This window comes from Castanea sativa, chromosome 10 (assembly GCF_040712315.1).
Source record: "Castanea sativa cultivar Marrone di Chiusa Pesio chromosome 10, ASM4071231v1".
Classification (NCBI taxonomy): Eukaryota; Viridiplantae; Streptophyta; class Magnoliopsida; order Fagales; family Fagaceae; genus Castanea; species Castanea sativa.
The window spans coordinates 165508-190468 of NC_134022.1; the positions used below are offsets into that span (position 1 = coordinate 165508).

At 35.5% G+C, this 24961-nt stretch overlaps 2 protein-coding genes across 3 annotated transcripts; one reads left to right on the plus strand and one right to left on the minus strand.

The window, feature by feature from the left end:
- Nucleotides 1–1182: 1182 nt before the first annotated feature.
- On the plus strand, nt 1183–18529 carry LOC142611692 (protein SENSITIVE TO UV 2). 2 transcript variants are annotated; one of them, XM_075783795.1, is made up of 12 exons: nt 1183–1474; nt 1588–1626; nt 2715–2830; nt 8856–9002; nt 9096–9448; nt 10371–10439; nt 11559–11641; nt 13455–13787; nt 13871–13977; nt 14498–14646; nt 16969–17168; nt 17887–18529. In XM_075783795.1, the coding sequence occupies exons 3-12, from the start codon at nt 2797–2799 to the stop codon at nt 18149–18151; spliced, it is 1740 nt and encodes a 579-aa protein (XP_075639910.1). In that variant the 5' UTR covers nt 1183–1474; nt 1588–1626; nt 2715–2796; the 3' UTR covers nt 18152–18529. The 2 variants fall into 2 exon arrangements, with proteins under 2 accessions (XP_075639910.1, XP_075639909.1); XM_075783794.1 differs by having other exon boundaries at nt 1188–1474; nt 8911–9002.
- A 578-nt stretch (nt 18530–19107) lies between these two features.
- LOC142612970 (disease resistance protein RPM1-like) lies at nt 19108–22249 on the minus strand. The gene has a single exon (XM_075785145.1). It carries the CDS (start codon nt 22046–22048, stop codon nt 19220–19222), a length of 2829 nt encoding a protein of 942 aa, XP_075641260.1. The 5' UTR covers nt 22049–22249; the 3' UTR covers nt 19108–19219.
- Between the last annotated feature and the right edge of the window lie 2712 nt (nt 22250–24961).

The window sequence follows — 24961 nt, forward strand, 5'->3', positions numbered from 1 at the left end:
TTTTTGGGTTTTTGTTGTTGGTTTCAATGGGTTTTTGGTGGTTTTGGCATGTGGTGGTGGGTTTAGATCTCTCTCCTCTTTTGTTTTTTCTCACTTTTTCTTGACTCGATGATTGTTAGGTTGTGGGTGCTAGGTCGCAATTGGTGGGTTTGTTGTATTGCAATTGTGTGTTGTGTTGTAGCTTGTGGTTTTTAGGGTTTTTATTTGTAGATTGTGGTTGGGTTGTTGTGTTTTTGTTTTGTTTTGTTAATACTATAGGGGTTATTATTTAAGATATTATAATGTATTGTAATCCTAAAATAAAAGATGTAATATTGACTATTTTGTAAAGTGACGTGCTAAAAGAGCAATGCATATTTTTAAAACCATTGATATGACAAATCCTCTAGTTAGAATCTAGAGCCACTACTAACATCATATTTTTAGTGATCAATAGTTACTTGGAAAATAATGAAGTCACATTAGTAATTTATAAAAATATTGTAAAATAGTTTGTGACTTGTTAAAATAGATAAAATAATTTTTTGACTTGGCATTTTTATTTTTTTGATAGGGTATTTTTTTTTGGACAAGGAATACTTGTTGTAAAGAGGTAGGGTCCGTTTGGTACATGTATTTAAACACATATTTTCAGTTTTTAAACATAATTTCATGTATTTTTATACACTTTTTTACCCACATGTATTTTCAAAAAATATAAATGTTACTAGAATAACGTTATCAAACGGCCTCCTAATTTTCAATGATTTAGGAGGCGTTTGGTAATTTTTTATTTATTTTTTATACAAGATAGAATTCTACTTTAACTTAATCTAAGTGTATATGTGTGAAAGTTCCTCTTGGAGACTTGAATCTCGGCCTTTGCCTCCACACCCTACAAACACTTATACTTGTAGAGTGACCATCGCACCAAGAAGATGCGGTGGTATGTGGTAATGTTATTCTAGTAACATTATTTGTATTTTTTAAAAATTTATATAAATAAAAAAGTATGTAAAAATATATGTAATGTTATTACAACCTTCAAAACTATTGCTCAAATTTTGCTACCATTAAAAAAATACGTAGGAACCAAAAACACGTTTAAAAACAAATTTCACGTAGGAAAAAAAAAAAAAAACTTAAAATACGCTTTTTTATAGATGCTTTTGAAATTCAAAACACAAATTTCTGTGAGAGAGGAGAGAGAGAGAGTTGGATGGAGACGATGGGTGAAGAGGGGTTCGAAGAATGGGACGCCGATTTCTTGGATCAACTCATACACGTAGAGGAACTCGCACTAACCTCTACAAAACAACAACAACCGCTGCGTACAGCAACTTCTTCTTCTTCTTCTTCTCAAACTCACCATTACATTAACAACCCTGCAAATACAAATACAAATACAAATACAATGATGAGTTACTCTCCTCCGCGACAGCTCTCTCAAAGGGCCTCTTTTGACGATAAGCAACTCGAAATCGATAGGTTAAAGGTTTGCAATTCTTCTTCTTCTTCTTCTTCTTCTTCTTCTTCTTTTTTATAATTTGATTGATACATTACTATGATTTATCTAAATCTAAGTTTGTGATTGAAATGAAATTACAGAGGGAGCTCGGACATGTGTCGAAGCAACTCACGGACCTGGTACTCTTTGCAATTTTTCCTCTTTTTTTTTTTTTTTACCATCACTGTCTCTGTCTCAACTAGGTTAATTGTGTTTTTCCTCTTGTTGAATGTTGCAAATTAAGAACTAGGCTTTTTATTTTTTATTTTTTGGGTTTTGAAAATAATATTATTATATTATTAATTATTAAAAATCACTCTGTGGTTAAATTATTTAGGTTTTAAGAGTATAGTCTGTCTTTGAAAATTGTGTTTTGAAATCACGATTTTAGGGACTGAAATTTCAAATTTTGCATTTTATCACATTTTTTGCACTGAAATTGTGTTTTGAAAACACAACTTTGGTGTAAACACATTTTACATTGAAATTGAAACACTATTTCACTGCAAAATTTGAAATTTCAATGCTTAAAATTGTGTTCGCAGAACAAAATTTTCAAAGAGAAGCTATTTTCCAAAATCATTTCCCTACTGCACTATTTTTAATAATTATAAATCAATATTATTTTTCTACAAAACCCCTAAGAAGCATGGACTTGGACATTGTCACGTGAATTGGTAATTTTTGAAAAATTAGAACATGAAAAAGTGGGGATATAAAAATTCATTAATTGAATTAATATAGCTTTTGGGATATATATTTTTAATTTATTTTAATTTATATTTTTTTTCCTCTCAACACACTAAGGATGCGCATATAGGAGTGCAGCACCCAGCCCATGCCTATAGTATTTTATTTATTTATCTAGAAATTTTGGCACTTGCAGAAATGTAAATTTTATGATTCTTTTGAAATGTTATTATAATATTACAATATGAAGTGATTTACTATGGCTGTGGATAGGATGTTATGTTTTTATGCTTTCGTTTGCACGATGTTCCCATGTTAGTTTCTAATAGACCCACATTATTGCATGCAATCTAACATCTGTTTAGTATTCTAGTCTTCACAATTTCTGTGTGTGCACGCACAAAAGGTTTTTTTTTTTTTTAATGTTTATTTTTGGAACCATTTGTATACTTGCCATTCTCTTTAGCTGTTCCTCTTTCTTCTTTTTTATTATTAATAAATTTTCACTTTCTAAAAGAAAATTATTATATTCATTCAGGAACAAGAGTGCCTTGAACTAAGGAAGGAAAGGGGCAAGAAAGAGGAGCAGCTTCAAATATTTTCCAAGAATGGAGTAAAAGATGTTGATGCTCGCTCTTCAAAGAGTACTACCTTGTGAGTAAGAATTTTGAATTTGTCATGTGGTATGTTGTCTTTATATGGTAGGCTTGAGTATAGCATTCAGTTCATATGTACCAAATTTAACATGAAGAGACCATCATCCAAGCAGTGCCACCCTTTGCTTTACATCCTATCTACTTATTTGATAGTTATAGTAATGGGGGAAGGGGAATTTGAATCCTATATCTCTTAGTAAAGGAGAGCAGACTATGCCATTGAGCTACAAGGCTCTTGGCAAATCCTATCTACTTATTACAACAAGAAAAATCTTTCATCTCATCTCTGTCCATCTACACAATATCTCACTCACTCCCATTTTTTTTGGCATTATTAAACAAAGACATGCCCTACCAAGGAAAGGCCATATTGAGCAGCTCCAAAAGGGAGAAGAAAATGATCCACTGTTTTCACACTTTGATAATGCCCCCCATGTTTAGATAAGTATTGCCTCTTTCGCAGGGCAAGTCTGTTTTCCCATCTTTGCACTATAACAATTCACAAAGTTGTTGCCTTGCATGAAGGGCAGACAAAATAGGTTGTAGGAAGAATGCAAAAACAACCCAAAGAATTAGCCAATATTTCAACATTGCGCGCACACACACCCTCAGTGGGTATTGCACAATCTCACCCTTCACTTTGCTCTTATAGGATGTAGAGGTGCCATTTGAGCTATAGCTTCAAAAATTTTATTTTCGCGGGATCTTTTGTATTTGGTTGAGTCATCATTTTCCTCTTTCAACTAACTTGATTCTTAGAGAGCCGTAAGGGAGCCACAACACGTTTACCTTTTATTGTATTTTTTCTTTGATAAGTAACGAAGAATTATATTAGCAAAAAGCAAACCTAGTACACCGACGGTGTTCTAAAAGAGAAGTGCAATCAATTCGAAAACAATGATCAAACAAGTGCAAGAGAGAAAAGCAAGGGAGAGAGAGAGAGAGAGAGAGAGAGAGAGAGAAGCAGCACTCCAGCCCAACAATGTACAAAAGAAGAAGGCTTTAAATTCTAGGATATTCCATTCATATCCCTTAAAACTCCTGAAATTTCATTATTGCCAAAGACACCACATAGTGCAATGTGGCACAACCTTCCAATAAACAATGTTTCTATGCTTTCTGAAAGACCCCTGCCAAGTTGCAAACATATCGATGACTATCATTGGCATAACCCAACGGAGGCCAAATAAACAGTTTACCATAGACCAAAGCTCCAAAGCTATAAGACAATGAAGGAGCAGGTGATCCACAGTCTCCCTACTTTTTTTGCACGTGCAGCACTGATCCATGATCAACATACTTTTCTTCCAAAGATTATCTATACTTAAGATCTTCCCTAGAGTAGCAGTCCAAGAGAAGAAAGCTACCCTAGATGGGACCTTTGAGCACCACACCATCTTCCATAGGAACGACATGCTATCAATCGAGGATGGTGAATAGTAGTAACCACGCACCTCAAACCCCCAACTCTTGGCAGGTTTTGAGCAAAGTCTATCCATTCCCTCACCCTTAACAAACTTGGAATAGATAAGATCCATAAAAGATACTAGACTCCAACTCCCAATCTTGGACCGGTCTAGAAAAGTGAACATCCCAATGGGGCACCCCATTAGAAAGGCGTAAAACATCAACAATTGAGGAGTCTTTGACACTACTGAAGCTAAATAACTCCGAAAAAGTCTCCTTGAGTGGACAATCGCTGCACCAAACGTCATGCCAGAACTTCACTCCAGTGCCATTACCCACCTCAAATTGAAGGTTTTTGGAAAAGGTCTCCCATTCCTGTCTTATTGATCTCCAAAGACTCGCACCATATGGACTTGAAATAGCCTTGGTGCACCGTTGTCCCCATTCATTCCCATATTCATCTCTCTATCCCTTTTCCATAAAGACTCCCTCTTTGTCCCGTATCTCCAAAGCCATTTTCCTAACAAAGCTTGATTAAATCTTCTTAGGTTCCTTATACCTAACCCTCCATTACAAATTGGATTACAAACAGTAGCCCTTTTAGCTAAATGAGATTTTCGTCCCTCACCAATCCGTCTCCCACCAATCCCTCTCCATAAAAAATCTCTGTATTTTTTCAATGTGATTGGCCACCTTCGCCTAGGGAAAAGAGAGAGGAAATAAGTCAGCAAACTTGAGAGTGTGCTTTTAATTAGTGTGAGCTTCCCCTCTTAGATAAATAAAGGCGCTTCCGACCCGCTAATTTTCTTTCCAACTTCTCAAGAATAAGGTTCCAGATTGTCCTTTCCTTCCCAAGTATTTCAGTGGAAGTGTAGACTGTTTACATCCCAACACAGCCACTAAATACCTCATGTTGCTCACTTCTCCAACAGGTACCAACTCCTATTTCCCCAAATTAATCTTCAGCACTGAAACGGACTCAAATTGCAAGAGAATATCCCACAATTTTTCTATTTGACACAAATCGGCATCACAAAAAATTAAGGTATCATCCGCAAATAAAAGATGAGACACCATCGAAGGCATAGTTGTGGTACTTTTTGAGAAGCTTGATAGAAGCCCTTCATTTACTGCTATAACCACCAAACGACTTAAAGCCTCCCTCACGAAATAACATCGGAGAAAGAGGGTCACCTTGATGAAGACCCCTAGAACTCCCAAAAAAATTAGTGGGGCTACCATTTATTAGAATGGAAAAACGTACCGTAGAAATACAAAACAAAATCTACTTCCTCCATCTTTTAGAAAACACACACCTTTGAAGCATATACATAAGAAAGTCCCATGATATGTGATCAAAAGCTTTTTCCACATCCAACTTAGGCAAAACTCCTGGAATCCCTGCTTTTAATCGACTATCTAGACATTCATTTGCAATTAAAACTGAATCCAAAATCTGCCTATCAAGTACAAAAGCATTCTGGAACTTTGAAATAATTCCATGCATCACTTTTCTAAGCCTATTAGCCAAAACCTTAGAAAGAATTTTATAAACTCCACCCACCAGACTAATAGGGCGGAAGTCCCTTACCTCCAAAGCATCCACTTTTTTTGGAATGAGAGTGAGGAAAGAAGCATTAAGACTCTTCTCGAAATTGCTTGGTCATGGAAGTTTTGAAACAATTCCATAATTTCTGGTTTTAGAATATGCCAGCAAGACTGAAAAAAGGCTATAGAGAAACCATCTGGACTTGGAGCCTTATCACCATTAAATCCTTGAATCACCCCAAACACTTTATCCTCATTAAATGGCCTATCCAACCGGGCTGCTTCCTCCTCTGATATCCTAGAGAATTCCAAGTCATTCAACACTGGTCTTAGTCCCCTGGTCTCTGAATATAACTGCTTATAAAAGTGGGAAATACATTCTGAAATGGAACTAGGACCAGACGTCAGTTCTCCAAAGAATCTATGGTGTTGAACCTTCTATGCAAATTTGCAATCCGATAGAAGAATTTTGTATTTCTATCACCCTCTTTAAGAAAGAATTTGAGATTTTTGCCTCCAACAAATTTCCTCCAAAAGAGTTGTCTTTTCCAACTCGCTTGTGAGGCGCTTCTTTTCCAATTTCTCAACATTAGACAGGGGACAAGTTTCCTCCAGAGAGTCCAAATCATTAAGACTCATCCATAACCTGTTTTTTTTCTCCTCCACATGACCAAAATCTTCCTCATTCCATTTTTTCAAATCAACCTTCAAAGCTCTCAGTTTTTTAGCAATTCTATAACTGGGAGATCCCTGAAAATTATAGGAGTCCTACCAAGCATGCACTTTCTCAACAAAAACATCTACCTTCAACCACATATTCTCAAATCTTAACGGCTTTTTTCCCTTATGAAAATTCCCCCCTTCCAACAGAATTGGAAAATGATTCTAGACCAGTCTAGCCATTCTACGCTGACGAACAGAAGGGAACTTATCCTCCCAATCAGGTGACAAAAGGAACTTGTCAATCCTAAGATCTCAATGCCACAACATGAGAATTAGACCACATGAAAGCACCCCCTTCCAAAGGAAGATCTAGTAAACCATGATCTGCTATAAAGTCAGAAAACTTATGCATAGCAGGGGTAAATGATTCTGCACCAAGGCACTATGATGGGAACCTCACCACATTAAAATCACCTCCCACACACCCAAGGCACATTCCACCAAATTCTAATCCCAGCCAACTCATCCCATATTCTATGTATCACCCTTCTTGTGATTAATTCCAATTTTGTTTCCTGCAAGCAAACAATATCTGCCTTCCATGTCTTAATGATATTTCTGACTCGAAGCCGCTTCTCATTATCATTCAGTCCCCTCACATTCCATGAAATAATTCTAAGATTCATTGATGCACCACAAGGTCCCTGTCCTTACTAACACTTCTTGTCTTGGTTGATCCGTCCATATGGTTCCGAGAATTCAACAAATTCTTCAACTCCTGCTTCCCTTTCATACCCGCCTTTGACATTTTCTTCTAAAGAAGTGCCCACTGATTTCTTAAAAGCTTTGATTTTTCTTGTGACCCAAAGCGATAACTGAGTACTGTCTTATTTTTTACTCATCCTCAACATTCTGCACTGTCGACATTGATTCTGCTGTTGGGCTTGCTGTTTTTTTTTTTTTTTGGATAAGTAAGAATGATATATATATATATATATATATATATATATATATATATATATATATATATATATTTTGAGAAGAAGTAAGAATGATATAAATACAAAAGGCTGTTCTATGCAATAAAAGCACAGAGCATACCAACAATTACAAGAAAAGGAAAAAAGAGAAAAGAAACATAAGAAAACCCAGCAGCAGACTAATTACAAAAGAGCAAAGAACTAAAAAAAGATGGGAGAGAATCACTAGTCATAAGTCCCCAAGCTCGAGACCAGTTGAATAGAGTTCCACTAAAAGAAGCGAGCATCTGATCTTTGGAACTATCCAAGTCCTCAAAAGTTTGCTGATTCCACTCCTTCCAAAGACACCATAGTAAGCACGACGGAATTAGATTCCAGATGTTAGACGAGTGCTTTCCCAACCAATTCCTCTAGCGAAAAAGTAGATCTGGAATCGTTCTAGGTATGACCCATGAAATTCTAGGGGATGTAAAAATAGAACTCCCCAACTAATGAGCCTTCTCACAATGAAGTAGTAAGTGATCCACCGTCTCCCCACAATGATGACACATAATGCACTAGTTCACAAAATCAAAGCCCCTAAGTCTCAGGTTATCACCCGTAAGGATTCTATTCCAAGCAACAGACCAAACAAAAAAGGAAACACGCCGAGGAGCCTTAACTCTCCAAATACCTTTCTAAGGAAAGACAGCAGAGGGAGAACCTTGCAACTTGTTATAAAATGATCAGATGTCAAAATTTCTGTTAGGCTTTAACTTCCAAGGCTCCTCATCCCTTCACCTTTTATTGTTTAGTGTCTAAAGTTTACTATTGTCAAGAGATCATAGCATTTTGGTGTTGTCTATAAGGGGTAATTGACTGTGAGTATATGGAATGGGGAATCACAATCGATTATGTGTAAATGCAATGGGGAATCAGTTAATCACCACTTATTGCGTAGTCCTTTTGCCACTGATTTATGGTCTATGGTCTTGGAATTATTTGGAGTTTGTTGGGTGATGCTAAAGACGGTTGTGGAGCTATTAACTTGTTGGTCAGGTCACTTTCACCATCATCGGAATGGACATTTATGGATGGCTGCCCTGCATTGCTTGATGTGGTGTATATGGAGGGAGAGAAACAATAGGAGTTTGGAGAACATAGAGGGGACTATGCTTGACCTTAAATTTTTTTTTCTTAGAAATTTTTTGGACTGGATGTCACTCATCCTAGTCATTCTCTATGTTTTGTTCTTGACTTATTAGATGCATGTTATTTGAGTGAATGATTGTATAGTCCCCTGTTGTATATTTCCTGTGTATGGGGGCAACTCTGTTTTTGATATCAATAAAGATTGCATCACTTATAATTTTATATATATATATATATATATATATATATATATATATATATCGAAGATTATGAAATATTTTGTATTATCAACAGTTCATGTGTATAAGCCAGAAAAAAAAGTCGGGAATAATTGTTGCCACAATGGCAGGGAATATGGAGCTCTAAACCATCATAGGGTTCATCGAAAATTTCAAAATGCAATATCTTTGAATAATCAGGCTGGCTCTCAGATTGATAGAGGTGAGTAATAGCCGGTCATCATTGTCTTCTCACCTAATATGCTCTTTTATAATTCTTTTGACATCCTGTAATTTGTCTTTTGTTGTATGCTAGCTATGCCGGCCTATAAGGCCATTGGAATTCAAACTGAGAAGGCTGGTGATCCTGCCCAAGTAACCATGGATATTGATCCAGCTGCTTGTCAAGCTCTCTCCGAGAAGTTGCTAGCCATCTGGGGCTCTCCAAGAGACCAAAAGCTAGGAAGAAATCTGATTACCAAGTTGCTTGTGACTTGTCAGACAGATTTCCATGTCCTTTTTGCGTGGATGAGCGTGAGTGTTCCAAAAAGGACAATGGACTCTCTCAAAGATGGAAGTTTGTCTGAAGTAGCTTTGACATCTCACCTGCACTCTTTTCATACTCCAGAAGCTGCAAAAGTGTCTCATCTCTACTCTGTATTGACAAAGGTACCTTCAATTTATGATTGCATTTGCCTGTAATAAACAGGAGATAGCTGTGGGCTATAAATGTATTGCCTTTTGCTCACAAAGGTAGTGCCAAAATCAACAATTTATAAACTTTGCTAAATAATGGTAGTAATTTAACTTTTGTCCCCCCCCCCCCCCCCCACAAAAAAAAAGAAAAGAAAAAAAAAACTGAGAAAGATAAATACTTAGGTTTGTGACATGGGGGTTAAGACATTTTGCTTTATTTTCATTTTCAGTATAGGCGTTTAGAAGTTAGGTTATGGGGACATTCAGACATGTCAACTTATGGGCTTATTAATTCAAAAAGTTAAACAGAGAGTATAAATGGCAAAAGAGCGTCACAAATAAATACACAAATGCGAGCCACTTGGTATTTATTCCCATTATTATGCCACATTGTGTTGGGGACTTGGGGCTGATGATTCTTCGACCAAACTGTCAAGTCATGGTCAGTGGTTTTTATAGGTTTAGGACCACAGATTCGTTAGATTTGCATTTTTGTTTCTCATCCTTGTTACTGATCAGGTTTTGTGGGTTGCTCCCAATAGCTGGGGTCATTTTATTGTGTGTATCCTTGTAATTATTTTTTAATAAAACCGATTTTTATAATGAAGATTTCTTTCAAATATCTTTCTTTTCTATTGTGAAACTACAGTTAATACTATCATTGAAACTATTCATGGGCCTTATGGTAATTGAGTTTATTTCTTACTTTTGACTTTAGTTCAAGATCAGCTCTCTCTTATTTTCTTTATTACATACATACTTATTTAAATAGTACCATTGACATGTTTTTTCTTCTTTTTAAACTGACTTGCATTAGAAGTATTTGATTTGGTTCATATTTGTTACATTGAAAAAAAAACTTGCTTTATTCTCTCATGACTGATTCTTATTTCAGATAAGTATTGGGACGGTACAGTTGGAGGCTTTGTTTGAACCATTGCTTGACCTCTGTATTCTCAAAAATGTGAGTTGGTGAACAAATTCCTTTTTTCGTTTCTTTTGGGGCTTTGTACAACAAAGGGAATCTCATAGACTTAGTTTTTCTAATATATATTTCAAAATTTTAATGAACAATTCAGTGCTTTTATATGGGATTGAATATATGGAATCATAACTTTTAACCCTAGAGGAAGTATCCTTCATCTTTACTTTATAAAAGGAGCTGGATAAACTCTTTAGAGTGGCCTAAGAAGCAGCAGCAGCAGCCTTGACTGTCAGCTCACAGCCTTGATGGGTGCCAATAAAATTTTTGGTTTTGATTGATAATATTTTCTTGATGTAGTTTATGTTGTGAATGTGGTTTGTTAACATTGTCATTCAGTTATCTGAAGATTCTTATGGGCTCTCGGAAGACTTGGTTTGTTGAAATTGGAATTTCAAAACATGTTGGGGTGTGCTTACTAGACGGGTGAGGTTTTCCTTTTTTCCTTTTTTTGGGGGAGAGGGGGGGGGGGGTTGTTGGGGGGAGGGGTGAGGAATTATTTTATTCTTTTGCCAAAAAAAAAAGGGAAAGAGAATAGAGCAAGATCGCATTGTACAGAATTTGAAACTTTTGTTATGTAGTATGGGCAGAGGATTGCAATAGACAGTTAGACATGCCTTCAGAATTTGAAAATAATTTTTTTATTAACCTAATATTATTATTATTGACATTGTCATTTTGTGGTGACAATCAATACCATACTTAGAACTCCTCTTGTATCATTTTTTCGAACCCTTCATTTCATCTACAATACATTGGCAACCCCTGTCCTCAGTTTCTCCCCAAAAGAAAAAAAGAAAACATGTATGGGATTCTTAAACTAGCATTCTTTTAGTAGACATCTTTTGCTACTTGGTTTAAGTTCATTCGTCTACCTCTTTTACTGGCTATAAGATACTTTTGTTGGATTCAGTGGTTTTGGTTGAGAACTACTGAATTGTGCATATTATTGTATACTTAGCATTATAAAATTTATTTCCTTATGTCTGATTATTCTACTTGGTTGCTTTTCTTGACTTCACTTTACCATTGGTGGATTTTTCATTCTCTTTTATTTTTCTGTCATGTCTCTTATTCATGAATTTGCCCTTTTTGTTTCAGGTTGTCATTGTTCATAGATCTCTATGTATACTGCATGTTTTTTTGAAGCACCTCTTGAGTTTGGAAAGGAAATCTGAAAGAAGGTATGTTTTAGGCTAGCACCTCTGGCTTACTTGTTATTGTTTTAATTTCAGTTTGGTTCTACAAAAAATCGATAACATATAAATGTGTATGCCTGATGGTCCATGTGTTGGCTTGATCTGCACACCTTCTGTTGTCCCACGGAGAGAGTTTTTGTTCTTTTACTCTTTATTTTTTTTAATTAATTAATTTTATAAACATTAGAACAAGATCTAGTGGTGTTGTAATGGTTTGAGAGGGTTTGAATGCTCTCTGCTGGTTAAGTATCTTGTTAGTTCCATGAGAAATATAAATATGGCACAATATTCTTCAATTCTCGTATCTGCCAATTGCCATACTTTTTTTGTTTACATTTTATGTTGAAATGGTTCCCAAGAAACTCTAGTTAACAAATATCAAATGGACAAGAGAAAATTTTTCTAAATAGCCTATATATACTGATATAATTAGGAGGACCTGATATTTGCTTACTGTTTTAGAGAAAACATAAGTATCGGGTTATTAAAATTAACCCTAACACATAACATATTATTGATATATATAGGTATACATTGAGTTTACTCTTTTGCCCCTAGCTTTATACTCATAACACTCCCCCTCAAGCTAGAGAGTATATATCATACAATCCTAGCTTGTTACATAATAAACCCAAACGAGTCTTACATAAAGCTTTGGTAAACGTATTAGCAATTTGGACTCTTGTAGAAACATATGGAGTAGCAATTACACCATCTTCTACTTTCTCTCGAGTAATATGACAATCAACTTCTATATGCTTGGTTTGCTCATGGAACGCAAGATTGGAAGCAATGTGGATTGCTACTTGATTATCACAATGCATAGTCATAGGCAACTTCATAACAAATTTTAATTCCTGAAGTAAATGCTTAATCCATATAAGATCACATGATGTGTGTGCCATGGCTCTATACTTGGCCTTTGCACTGGCAACAACAGTTTGTTTCTTACTTGTTCAAGTAATCAAGTTTCCTCTTGGAACGTGCAATACTCAGTTGTGGATCTTCTATTTGACGGTGATCCTGCCCAATCAGCATCAAAAAGGCTTTTACCTGTAGGTGACCATTAGCTTTATACAAAAGATCACGGCCTGGATGTGCCTTTAGATACCTCACAATTTGAATAATTGCCTCCCAATGCGGAAGGCAAGGATCGTTCATATACTGGCTCAAAGCACTGGCTGCAAATGATATATTTGGGTGAGTAATGGTGAGATAGTTTAGTTTAGTTTAGATTAGATAACTGCTACCCCTGATCTTCATAGAATTTGGCATTAGGATCCATAGGAAGTGAGCAACATTCATGGAATCTCGTTGTTTCTTCAATGTTTAAACATCAGAGGAGATGGGTTGATAAATATTGAGTTCTTCACATATACCCTTAAACTAATTATAGTACCTGTGATAGATTTCTTTTTGCTAGTACTAGAGATAAGGTTCTTGGTGATCCATGACTGGCATTGTAATACTCAATGGTTGCAGCAATGATGATGGTAGAGTTGTGGTTGGTGGTGTTTATGATGTCACTAGCTTCTGGCTATGATGATGAACCTGCTTGGTGTTTCTATTTTCAGTCCTTTTTATTTTATTAAATTCTTTGTAGTATTCTTTGGCAGGAGAACCTTTGTTTGAGTTCTTTTATTCTTTCCTCATTGCGTTGGAGGGAAATTGAAAAAAAAGGGGTTTTGGGGGGGGGGGGGGGTGTTGTTTGCTTTGTAATGAAGTCATTTTTTCCTCTTTTGGGTTATGTTTGTGTGCTTATGAACTTTGATTTGATCTTTCCAGTGAATCTACTCAGGGACAATGTCACGGTTGGAGGACTTCTCTCGGGGAGCAACATTGTGGATTTTAATGGACTTGATAGAGTCCTTTACTGTGCGAGCAGAAATGAAAAAAATTATGCAGGCTATACACCACTTGGGATTGGATTACCTAATGCAGAAATTCCATGCATGAAGGGACCCTGCAATCGTGATATTGCTATTTCAGTTTCTCGTGTGGACTGGGTTTCTCTATTTGAAGCAATGCGTCAAATTATAGTGAGAAACACTGAAGAATGTGTGAGATTAGAGGCAGTCTCAGTTATGATTGTGATCCTAATGAGAAGTAATGCTTATATGGAGAGGGAAAAGTATGTTTTGAGCATTCTGTTGACTCTTCTACCATTATACGTGACTTTCTTTCGTCTCCTAACTAAAATTTTTCTTGAGACAGGTTTGGCAAGGCAACTGTGTTTGAAAGTCTTTCACAATTGCTTAGAAAGGATGCTGGCTTGCGGGTGCAAAGGCATGCCGTGCATCTTCTATACCTATTGCTAAACTGTAAGTTCACATGTTTTGCCTTTTCCATTTCCTTCCTTTTTTTTTTGAAACAAAAAAAGAAGGGGATCATATGAACTTGCAGTTTCTGCTTATTTTTATTAATATATCCTGAATTTATTAGACAAACCTGCTCTTCTTTGTCTATTTCCTACTCATGAGTATGAAATTCTCATTGAAGCTTCAAGACTTTGCAAACTAGATTGATTTTAGTTTAGCATAGGCATGTTGTAATATATTTTAAAATGTTCTATCTTTACTTCTATGATACTCCTATTTAATCTTATACTTGGAATTAACGATGTGGTTGAGTGGTTCCCTTTATTGCTGAGATAGAACTAGAGAGACTTGGCTTAATTGTAGTTTGACAAGACTGGACATAGTATCTCATTAGAATTGAACTTAATAGCTACTACTTGTCTCATCTCAGTTGTTTGCACCTCTAGTTCTATAGTTTGATATTCTGTGTACTTGAACCTATTTTACCTTACCTTACAGCTTTTGGTTCTTTGTTTATTTAAAGGTCCAAAACTATTGGTGATGTTCTGCTCTGGTAGTAATGAGGGAGGGACTGCTGCTGTTCCTGTTGATGATGATGCCAGACCTCAGAAATTCATTAAGGTTCTTCAAGGCTTGGCAGATTGTGTAGCATGCTCTGGAAATGGTATACAGGTAGGCATGATATATATCCTCTGCTTGTGGATATTTGATATTGTTCCTGTTGGGAACTTCTATAAGACTCACCATATCATTGTGTAGTAATAGTAATTGCATGGACAAGGTACTTTCACTTTTGAGAGGAGTAGGTGACAAGAAGTGGGACAGTATTTATTTGATTTGTTATGTAGGGGAAAAGTAAGAGGGGTAGGGGAGGGCACTGTGGAATGGAGGTAACCTATATGGAAAAATTGAGGTCTACTTGTAACAAGAAGCTCAAAGTGAAGTGTATAGGGAGTAAACAGGGAATTTAGAATTTCCTTTAGGAGAGTTAATATCTACATGTACCACATAAGGTTTTTTCTTGTTGACTGTGCATCAAAACATTACGATTGATAACTTCACCAAGAGGAATACTATCACTGCACAACAAGAAAAAGGGCCAATGAAGATTTTAGTTTGAGTGGTGGTAAATGTGCAAAATATTTGAAAAATCATTGTATCACGTTACTTCACTGTTTTCTTGAAAGAGAGTGTGTTAGGGGGCTCTGTTTACCTCTTTGTAGTGATGGTGCTTCTAAAATATTTTCCAAAAGTTCTCTCTCTCTCTCTCTCTCTCTCTCTCTCTCTCTCTCTATTATTATTATTAAATTGGTACAAGAGTAACAACAAAAGAGGGATGGGCTACTCTGCTCTACTCTGCTTTAATTAATGTCTTCCTTTCCTTTTTGGGATGTTCTAGAACAAGTGTTCACTTTCAAAATGTCAAAACATGAAATCTTTATCTTCCCATATTACTGTCACTTATTTAAAAACAAATCAAGACACTCATTAAACAATTTGCCATCTTTGGGAGTGTAACAATTTTTTCTTCCATTAAACATCATTCCATTTCAAACCTACAAAATTAAATTAAGATGGAGAGAGTAATTAGTTTTTTGTGATTTCTTTTAGAGTTAGTGTTTTTGAAAGCACGCATAAAGGTCAAAGGTCTAAGCATTTCGCTTGGCTAAAGTGAAGCTTGTTTAATGAAGTGCACCTTGGGTGCGCTTTTTTATTTATTTATTTATTTTTATGCTTTTTGAAGAAGTACAAAACACACCTAGGCATGTTTTTTTATTCTTTGCCAACAAATATACGAATCGTTACAATTGATCAAGATCTTGAGGAAATGACATGGGTCATTGATTATTATATAAAGATTATTCTTAAGGTGTTTAGATCACACAAATAATTTTTGTTACATATCAAAGGAAATGAAGAAGGATAATTTAATATTCTTGTGCTTTTTGGTTGTTGCTTTGGATGCGTTTTGATTGAACCCTATACTTCATTTTGATCATGGTTATTGCATTTATATATATTTTTTTATGAAGCAGAAGAGAATTATATAAGATGGTATGTGTAATCTCTTCTTAATCCAATGCTTTTTTCCTTTTCCTTTTCTTTTTTGGGTGTTCCTTTGTATACTCCTCGTCTACTAAGGTTAGGTAGCAACACTTTTTAAACAAGCTATACCTATATCAAAATTTTATATTTAGAGTCTGTTTGAGATCCGTTTATTTTGCTGAAAATTTTTTGCTTAAAGTAATGTGGATAAAGGTAAAAATTAGCTGAAATAGTACAACGAGACCCATGAATAGTACCAAAAAGTACAGTGAGACCCATGAATAGTAGCAAAAATAAGTTGAATAGTAAAATAAGTTGGCAAAATTAATCATGCCAAACAGACACTTAGTATGTGTTTGGCTCCAATCAAAAAGTCAGTTTATTTTATTATTTAACTTATTTTTGCTACTATTTATGGGCTACATTGTACATTTTAGTACTATTCATGGGTCCTACTGCACTATTTCAACTAACTTTTATCTTTATCTACCGTACTTTTAGCAAAATAAGCAGATCTCAAATAGACCCTTAAACTTTAGATTACTAGATTATCATCATTGATAGTCATTTTCAAATTTACTATATTTTTTGAACTTGAAATAACTTAATGTAAAATTTGAGCTTACAAGCTTTGTGCAATTGGACTATCCATTTGATCTAATTATTACATTATATCACTATTATGAGTTTATTAACCTTTTTTTTTAAAATTATGAATCTCTTTATTAGAGGTTTGTATACACTATACGCTATGTTTGAAAAATATGAGTTTTACTTCAATCAGGCGTATGCTGGTTCTTTATGCCTAGGCTCAAGGGCCTGCACTTAATTGTAGACTGTAGAATGCTTACTTATGGATTCAATTTAAAAGAAATACTGAAATGATATTATTGTACAATTGAATCACCTGAAATGATAATCTTCGATTTTAAACAATTGTACATTCAGGAGTTGACACTTCGGAGAAATGCCATTACTGTGCTAGCTTTCTTAGCCTCATCTGGAAAACCTGGCTTTGAAATTTTTGTTCGTTCCAAGCTTTACAGAGAGGCAAACTTTCTTATGTTGATTTTGCAAGTACTTGTGTCAGAGATTGACATAGAAGAAACAGCAGTCTGTGTTGAGTCACCAGAGATTTTCAAAGAGAGGTAAGTTTTCCCTGGTCAATGGCGATTTCCAAACATGTGCTGAGTCACATGTTGCTTCTAAGATGTAGATTTTGCTTTACTTATTTATGCTTTTGTTGCATACAAGGTGTGTCAATGTGAATCTTATGGAACATTTTTTGAAGATAAGGTGAATTCAGGTTTATGGGGATATGACTTTCTAAGCCCCCTCTCCCCTTTATCTTTCTTTTTTGGGTAATTACACGCACACCTAGTAGGTTCAAGACCTTAATCTCCCTTGTTCTTATGAGGGGAGATGTCTTTTGAGCTAAAGTTCATTGGCTTAAGTTTTATATTTGAAAATTGAAATGCAATTTGTTATTTACAAAATAATATTGGTTATTATGGTTATGACTCTACATGTCAATTAGTTTATTTTGAATTGAAAAACTTCAACGTGACTTGGTCCATGGCTGGTCAACTTACATTGTTAAAAACTTACTACATTTTTACAATACAACATTTAGATTACCAAGTGATACCATCTTATTCACTATAATATGGGAGTTTTTCTGGACTTCAGATATTTTCAAGCACTGCCGAAAATAATAATAATAATAATAATAATTTTGTGCTACCTATCAACCTACTTTATCTCTCCTTTTTGCTGTGAACATAGTTGCATTGTTAATATTTGCCTTTCTTCTTTTTCCTGTGTTTAATTTATTTGTTGATCTTACCTTGAGGTTCTTTTATGTAGGACATTGCTTATACGGGAGGCGCTTATATTACTTAACAGACTTGTGTCCAACCCTGCATATTCTGTTACTGTCTTGTGGGTGTTGACAAATAACAGAGATATGGCGAGCCTGACCATTGACATTGCCACTAGGTTGTCTTGGGAATATCAAAGACATGGGCATTCTGACTGCATAACTAGACAGATGAGGGAATCTGAAATTGTGAACTTAGCTAGAGTATTCAGGAAAAGGGTGTTCACGTACTTAGGACATAACATATCCTAAAAGAGTTCAAAAGTTTATTTAGATTGTCCATATCAGCGGTAGTGATGTAAGAATAGCCGCCAGAAGTCTCCAAAGATGAAGGTAGCCATAAACTCATTTTACTGATATTTTCTTTTATCTTGAAAATTTTGAGTGGCCCCCCTTAAGCTTACCTAGAGGCTTAAGCCAGAAAATTTTGGATGCCCTTGACAGTGTATCATGAAGATGATGTGACATACAGATCCCAAGTTTTGATAATGCAAAGAAGTTTTCCTCTGCCTTTGCTTTTAATGGTCGTCTGTGCGTATTATTCTCCCTCGTGTAGCAAATCTACTGTACAACTTTGACATATAAAGTATCACAATGCCAGAAGTTTGGTTGAGTTGATTGGCTTTGGAAGTGTGGGTGTTTTGCAAAAATTATTTATTTATTTATGTTTTATACATCTGTTTGGTATGAGGTACTTTCTTAAAGAAATTAGCTAGTTAACCTCTACTTGCATTCAAGCAATGAAGAATGTCTTGCACTCTCTCTGGAATAAGAATAATGTCTATGGGGAGAATATAAACAAGCTAGTAGTAATAGAAGAAAGTGTAGTCTAGTGGATAAAATTGTAATGAACAAACCCCCATACAGAGTGCAGAAAGAATATTTGGGATGAGATTGTGAACTGTGAAGTAGATCTACTGGGGTTTGGGATGAGATGGGAGCAAATGATACGATGTGTCATAACTTCTGCAAATTTTACCGTTCCACAGTGAGAACGATGATGTAAAGTTGGGAAATGACATCTAGGTTGATCCACTCGTGAAGAATATTTTTAGTGTTTTAGGGATGACAACCATCTTTTTTTTTTTTTGGCACTCGTTTCTTGTTCACCTAGAAATTTTTTTCTGTTGCTGTCCTCTTTCTAACAAGAAGTTGAATTAGCAACATTTATTAATACATTATCAGGTCACTGGGACACATTACAATTATTCAAGAAGGAAAACAACGAGCAGAAGCTCGTTCATGATAATTAGGCCAAGTCTACAGAGTAATATGTAATACAACATAATAAAATGCCCAAAGCACAGCAAGCAGAAATTACTATTTCCAATAAGGAGGAAGTTCAAGGCTCCTTGTGGGTGCTGAGGTTGAACCCTCTCCCTCCATTGATGTGTATAATGAGAAGACATCCCAACCGCCATCTTTCCAATAGGTAGAGTTAATTTCAGGTACATGTTCAACCTTCCAATAGTCCCCACCATCGATGTCTGGACGTAATGTCATGATTAACTCATCAGGCATGTCGTAAAACTCCAGTGATTTCAGCTTGCTTAGGTGTTCGATACCTGATGGCAGGCTGTGCAACAATTTGCAGCGCTGGAGGATTAACTTTTCAAGGAAAGACATTGCTCCCTTCTCAACTATTGCCATCTTCAGTTCATCCAATTTATCAAGGCTTAAAACCTTAAGCTTCTGAAATCCGCCAGCCTTAAAATGCAATATCTCTCCCTCATAAACCTGTAGAAATTCAAGATGTACCAAATTGGGCAAATCTTGAAGATATTCAAGTGGATCATCCCTTAACTGACTCCACTTTAAAGATATCTTGGCCAGACTATGAAGAGAAGATATCCAGTGTGGTAACTTCTCCAAACGTCCTATCAAGTATAGCCGTCGAAGAAATGTGGGGGGCCAAGATAGGCTTTCAAGATCGAGGACCTCGTTCTCTTCTATTGAAGTTATAGACAAAGCACGAAGTTTTTTTAGCTTTTCAATGGAAGAGCACAGAGCAACCCCATGTTCTCTTCTGAACTTTACAATGCCTAGCCTCCGCAGTTGATCCAGCTTTCCAATTTCTCTCATTAGATCATTGCTGCCATGATCAGCCTCTATAAAGCAGAGCTTTTGCAAGGAATGGAGACATCCTATTTGTGCCATGGCCTTGAAGCCATATTTGGAATTTATTTGTGCATAAGATTGTATTTCATACCGATACACCAGTAGGTGGCGAAGTTTCTGAAGCTTCAAGATCTCAACAGGCAATGCAGTGATGCATGTGTGTTTAAGATCCAATGTCTCTAGGTACCGAAGATTCCCAATTGCGGGTGGAATTATTTTTATCATTGTGCTCCTCAAGCTTAGATATTTCAAATGGAACAATTTGATGATCTCTTTTGGAAATACCTCTAGAGGTGCACCTTGCAAATCTAAGACATTAAGAAGCTTAAACTCAAGGGGAAATGAAAGGGATTTTAAAGACTCAGACAGTGAATCTACCCTCCAAAACATGTGCAAAGAACGAAGATGAGAGATGCTCTGGCTTTGTAGTACATCTGGCATGGTTTTATGTATTGACAAACGACGAACTTTTTCAGGCCACTCTGTGTTTTGTCCCCGAGCTATTGTTACAAAGTTTTGTTCTCTTCCCTTGGAAATGATTATTTCACGTAGCAGGTCATGGACGCGGCATGTTTTGATCCTCCCTTCACTAGTTGTTCCAGCCACTTGGATCAGGCTTCTGTGCAAGAGCTCGTAGAGGTAGCCTTCTGCAACTTCTTCCAAAGTCATGCCTTTTTTTGTTCTCACAAATCCTTCTGCTATCCATAATCGTATTAGCCTCATTTGGTCAATGACATGATTTTTAGGAAAGATGCTAAAGTACAGAAAACAAGACTTGAGATGGTAAGGTAAATCATTATAACTGAGTGATAATATCTTGTCCATACTACTGAGTCTAGGATTTTCCTTAAGTTCATCAGCAAGACTACGTTTGATCATATCCCATTCATCTACCCTGTCCTTGGTCGCCAAAACACCACTGATTGCCACAATTGCAAGTGGCAATCCTTCACATCTTTTGAGGATACTTTCTGTGAGATTATTCAAATAAGGGGGGCAAGAGTTTTCTCCGAAAGTCTTCCTGCAAAATAAAGTCCGAGACTCTTCAAGAGGTAAAGGGTTCAAAGAATAGATGTTACCATTGAATTCCTTGACAGAGGCAGAGGCTATGTCAGAATGGCGTGTTGTGAGCATTACTCGGCTGCTGTTGCTGCTTGGCAATGCATATTTGACTGCATCCCACTCATCTATATGCCACAAGTCATCTAATACAATCAGGTACCTTTTAGTCTTATGCTGCAAAAAGCTGTTGATTTTTGTCCTTAGCTGATCGTTGGTCATGCTGTCCAGTTCTTGAGGAACTGGTTTCCTCTTCACCCGGTAGAGTTGCTGAAGCATGTGTTTTAGTCGCTCTTCCATCTTAAAAGATTGAGAAACAGTTATCCAAGCACGGTATTTGAATTGTAGCTTCACTTGTGCATCATCATAGACTTTCTTTACCAAGGTGGTCTTGCCCAACCCCCCCATTCCAACCACGGAAACCACTTCTCGTCCAGTATCATCCTGGATTAACCAGCTGACCAGCTGTTTTTTGGGATTTTCGATGCCCACTAGATCAGCTTCTTCTATCAGAAGGGCATTCTGTCGATGGTCATCCCATGTCTTAACAGAAATCTTGGCATCGATAGTTTTGCTCTGGAATCTCTCGTGTCCATCTGAGATACTTTGGATTCTGGAATTGATGCGTTGTATTTCTGCAGCCATCTGATGGCGAGCTATAAATTTCTTTATTGTGGAAAATTTTCTTGTAAGAAAAGCATGGGATTCATGGTCAGGATGATGCGTGAGAAGCCTGAATTCATCAAGAGCATCTTCAATATCATAAGCGACATCTCTTAGTTGCTTAATCAACGCGTCAAGTCCAGGACTCCTGCCTTCCATTTCATCTGCAGCGATTAGTAGGGCGTTGATGTGCTCCAGTTTGTCTTTGATCCACACAGCTTCTTCCTTCACCCCCCTCAACTGTTGCACCTCTTCTTGAATTAAGGTGGTCAACTTGTCCATTACAAAATTTACCACAATTTCAGCCATTGTGTGTGTTACTCCAAAGAAACAAGGATTACTTTTTTCTTTTCTTTTTCTTTGGTTGAAAACAAGGCTGAATGGAAATGATCTTTCTGTGAGTTTTGAGTACCTGTTCTTACTCCAAAAATCAAGACTGGCTTTTTCTTTCTCAAACAAGGCTAATTGGATATGAAATTTCTATCTGATTTTTTTTCCTTTGGTGGAAAATAAGGCTAATTGGAGATGAGGATTCTTTCTGAATGTTGAGCTGCAGTTCTTATATTATACTAGCTTGTAATCCCATACATATGCATGGATACAATTAGAGATATACAATAAGATGCATGATATAATTGTTATATATATAATTTAAATACTATTGATAGTCATTTTTAAATTTTGTTAATTCTTTAAAAAATTTTGTAAGTATATTATTAGGTATAAAATGTAAATTGTCCATATTTTTTTTAAATTATTGTGAAGCACTTTTTGTTTTACAATTTATTTATTCTAAACTCTTTGGTTTTTGTACTCAATAACTCACTTAAATGAATATTTATAATGTGGTCTTATATTTGATTCTAAAATTAAGAAATAAAACTTTTTAAGAATAAATAATTTTCGGCACATGGCGCCATGATTGTCAAAATCGCGATTTGGATCGTAGGATCATGCGATTTTACGATCCCACCTCACCAAAATGTTTAGGATCGCACTAGGATCGTAAAAATGATAGGATCGTACGTAGGATCGTGTAAGATTGTATATGATCATATGGGATCCTATCGATCCTACCAAAAACATAAATTTTTGGTTTTTTTTTTTGGTTTTGGGATAAATTTTTTGTTTTGATGAAGCTTTAACGGTTTTTTCATGTGTGATGGTATGAATTTTTATTTTATTTTTATAAAATTATGTTAACCTAAGCAAATGTTTTCTAGTTTCTAGTTCACCTGTAATCAAAATTAAGGAATGCTTCTAAATTAAGAATATGATGTTGGCTTTGCTACTTTTTAAGCTATAATGTTGTTAAATTTGTTTGATCAATATACTCATTTGTGTTCTAATATTACTAAAATATTTTTTTTTATATATAATTTTATCAATTATGCTTGTATTTGTATATTGATTGATTGATTTTTTTTGAGCATGCTCTTTAATTGTTGCTGAGTGGTATAACTTGAATAGTTGAGTGTAAAATTGTATCTTGATATCTTTTGCAATTCTAGTATACAAATATATAATGTCTACATAGATAATGAAATGGATGATGATGATTAGGAATTTAGGACGGTAGTTATAAGAATATTAGAATGAGAATAATTAAATGTCCACTTCACCATATTCATCTTGCTTTTGGATTTCATATTGTAGTTAGCTAGTTTCCATTTGCTAACTTATTTTGGATTTCAAACTTGGAAGTTAGAACTTGGAAAATATTTTCCATATGTTTTGACAAATATTTTGGTATTTGGTTGCTAATTAAACATTTATTAAACTTTTTAGATACATTGGATTAAAACTTAAATATATATGTTTCGTTAGTATATGACTTAAATATATATGTTTCGTTAGTATATGACGCAAAATTGAAACTCTAATTTAGAATTTTAATTTGAGTTTCTCTCACTTTCATCTATTATTATGTATATAGATAACTATTCAATCATAAAATTGCGCCTTTGGTTCTATACTATGTGCCAAGAGGCCAACTGGATCAGATTGTAACAGGAGAAATGGCCAAGTTGCCCAAATAGATTTTTTCTCCTATATTTTTGTCCCCTACAGAATATAGATAAACTGATCAATGTTTTTTTAACTTGAGCTCCAGGCTACTTGAAAAAACTCATAAAGAATATTATGTTATCTTGGTGTACATAGGTTTTAATGAATTGCCATGACCTTCTTTCCAACTACTTGCAAACAAGTCAACTTTGGCAAATCTCTTCTAGTATTGATTTTGATTTATAACGTCTTGAGACCATCCTAGTAGCCAAATTAAAGGCAGAAAGTACAAGGGCTAAGCGCACAAATTTATCATTTGGCAATAAATTTTATCATTATGTGAGGAGAGTCTCCAATGATCATCCAATCATTTCATTATCAACCTGCTTGCCAAGAACTGTAGCCGTATGATAAATCATGACTCTTATCAACTCTTCTCAATCACTAACAAATTCATTACTTGTATTTTGAAACTTCATAGTGCCTTCATATTCAAGAATGATTTGGAGTTCTCATGTTGCACACGCAAAGACAAACTGTAGTGGAATATCCCATGGCACCAACTAGAAAAACTTCAACATGTTATTGTATATATCACTCTGACTTTGCGTACATGGAATTAGTAAACAAGACCATTAGTCGTGTACTTGCGTATCCTCTCACATCTAATGGTTCAAAATTTCTAATGCTGGTGAAGGAAAAATTAATCAAGGAAAAATCATATCATGTGAAGGTGTTAGGAAAATACTTTAAAAAAATAGTAATAATAAGAAAGGAAAAAAGAAAAAGAAAAAGCATTTCTATATTTAATGCTCAAGAGGGTGGGTTTAAATTTGCTCAAATGAAAAGTTTCTTGTGTTGAATAAGAAATTTGAGTTCAAACCTCTTATTCAATTAATAGGATAAGAGAAAAGAAAAAGTATTCAATGATCTAATTGAAGACTTTTTCAATCATAACTTAGCACAATCTTTTCTATACTCAAGACTCAAAAATGTGAATTTCAGATAGCTCAACTGATAGTGTTTCTTATGTTAAATAAGAGATTTGGGTTCAAACCCGCCTACATCAAAAGTCAATTGGTGTCATGGCTTGATAATAAAAAAGCATTACGAAGCGAATATCATGAGAGAGAGAGAGAGAGAGAGAGAGAGAGAGAGAGAGAGAGAGAGAGAGAGAAGCAGGGGGTGAGAGAGAGGGGTGCTTGACCTCCCTGA

Bases quoted from the DNA above. Each gene is read 5' to 3' on its own strand.
- LOC142611692 (XM_075783794.1), top strand. From the start codon at position 1,199: ATGGAGACGATGGGTGAAGAGGGGTTCGAAGAATGGGACGCCGATTTC. The intron at 13,788-13,870 runs GTATGTTTTGAG...TTCTTGAGACAG, and splicing joins GCTTATATGGAGAGGGAAAA to GTTTGGCAAGGCAACTGTGT. The intron at 13,978-14,497 runs GTAAGTTCACAT...GTTTATTTAAAG, and splicing joins TCTATACCTATTGCTAAACT to GTCCAAAACTATTGGTGATG.
- LOC142612970 (XM_075785145.1), bottom strand. From the start codon at position 22,048: ATGGCTGAAATTGTGGTAAATTTTGTAATGGACAAGTTGACCACCTTA.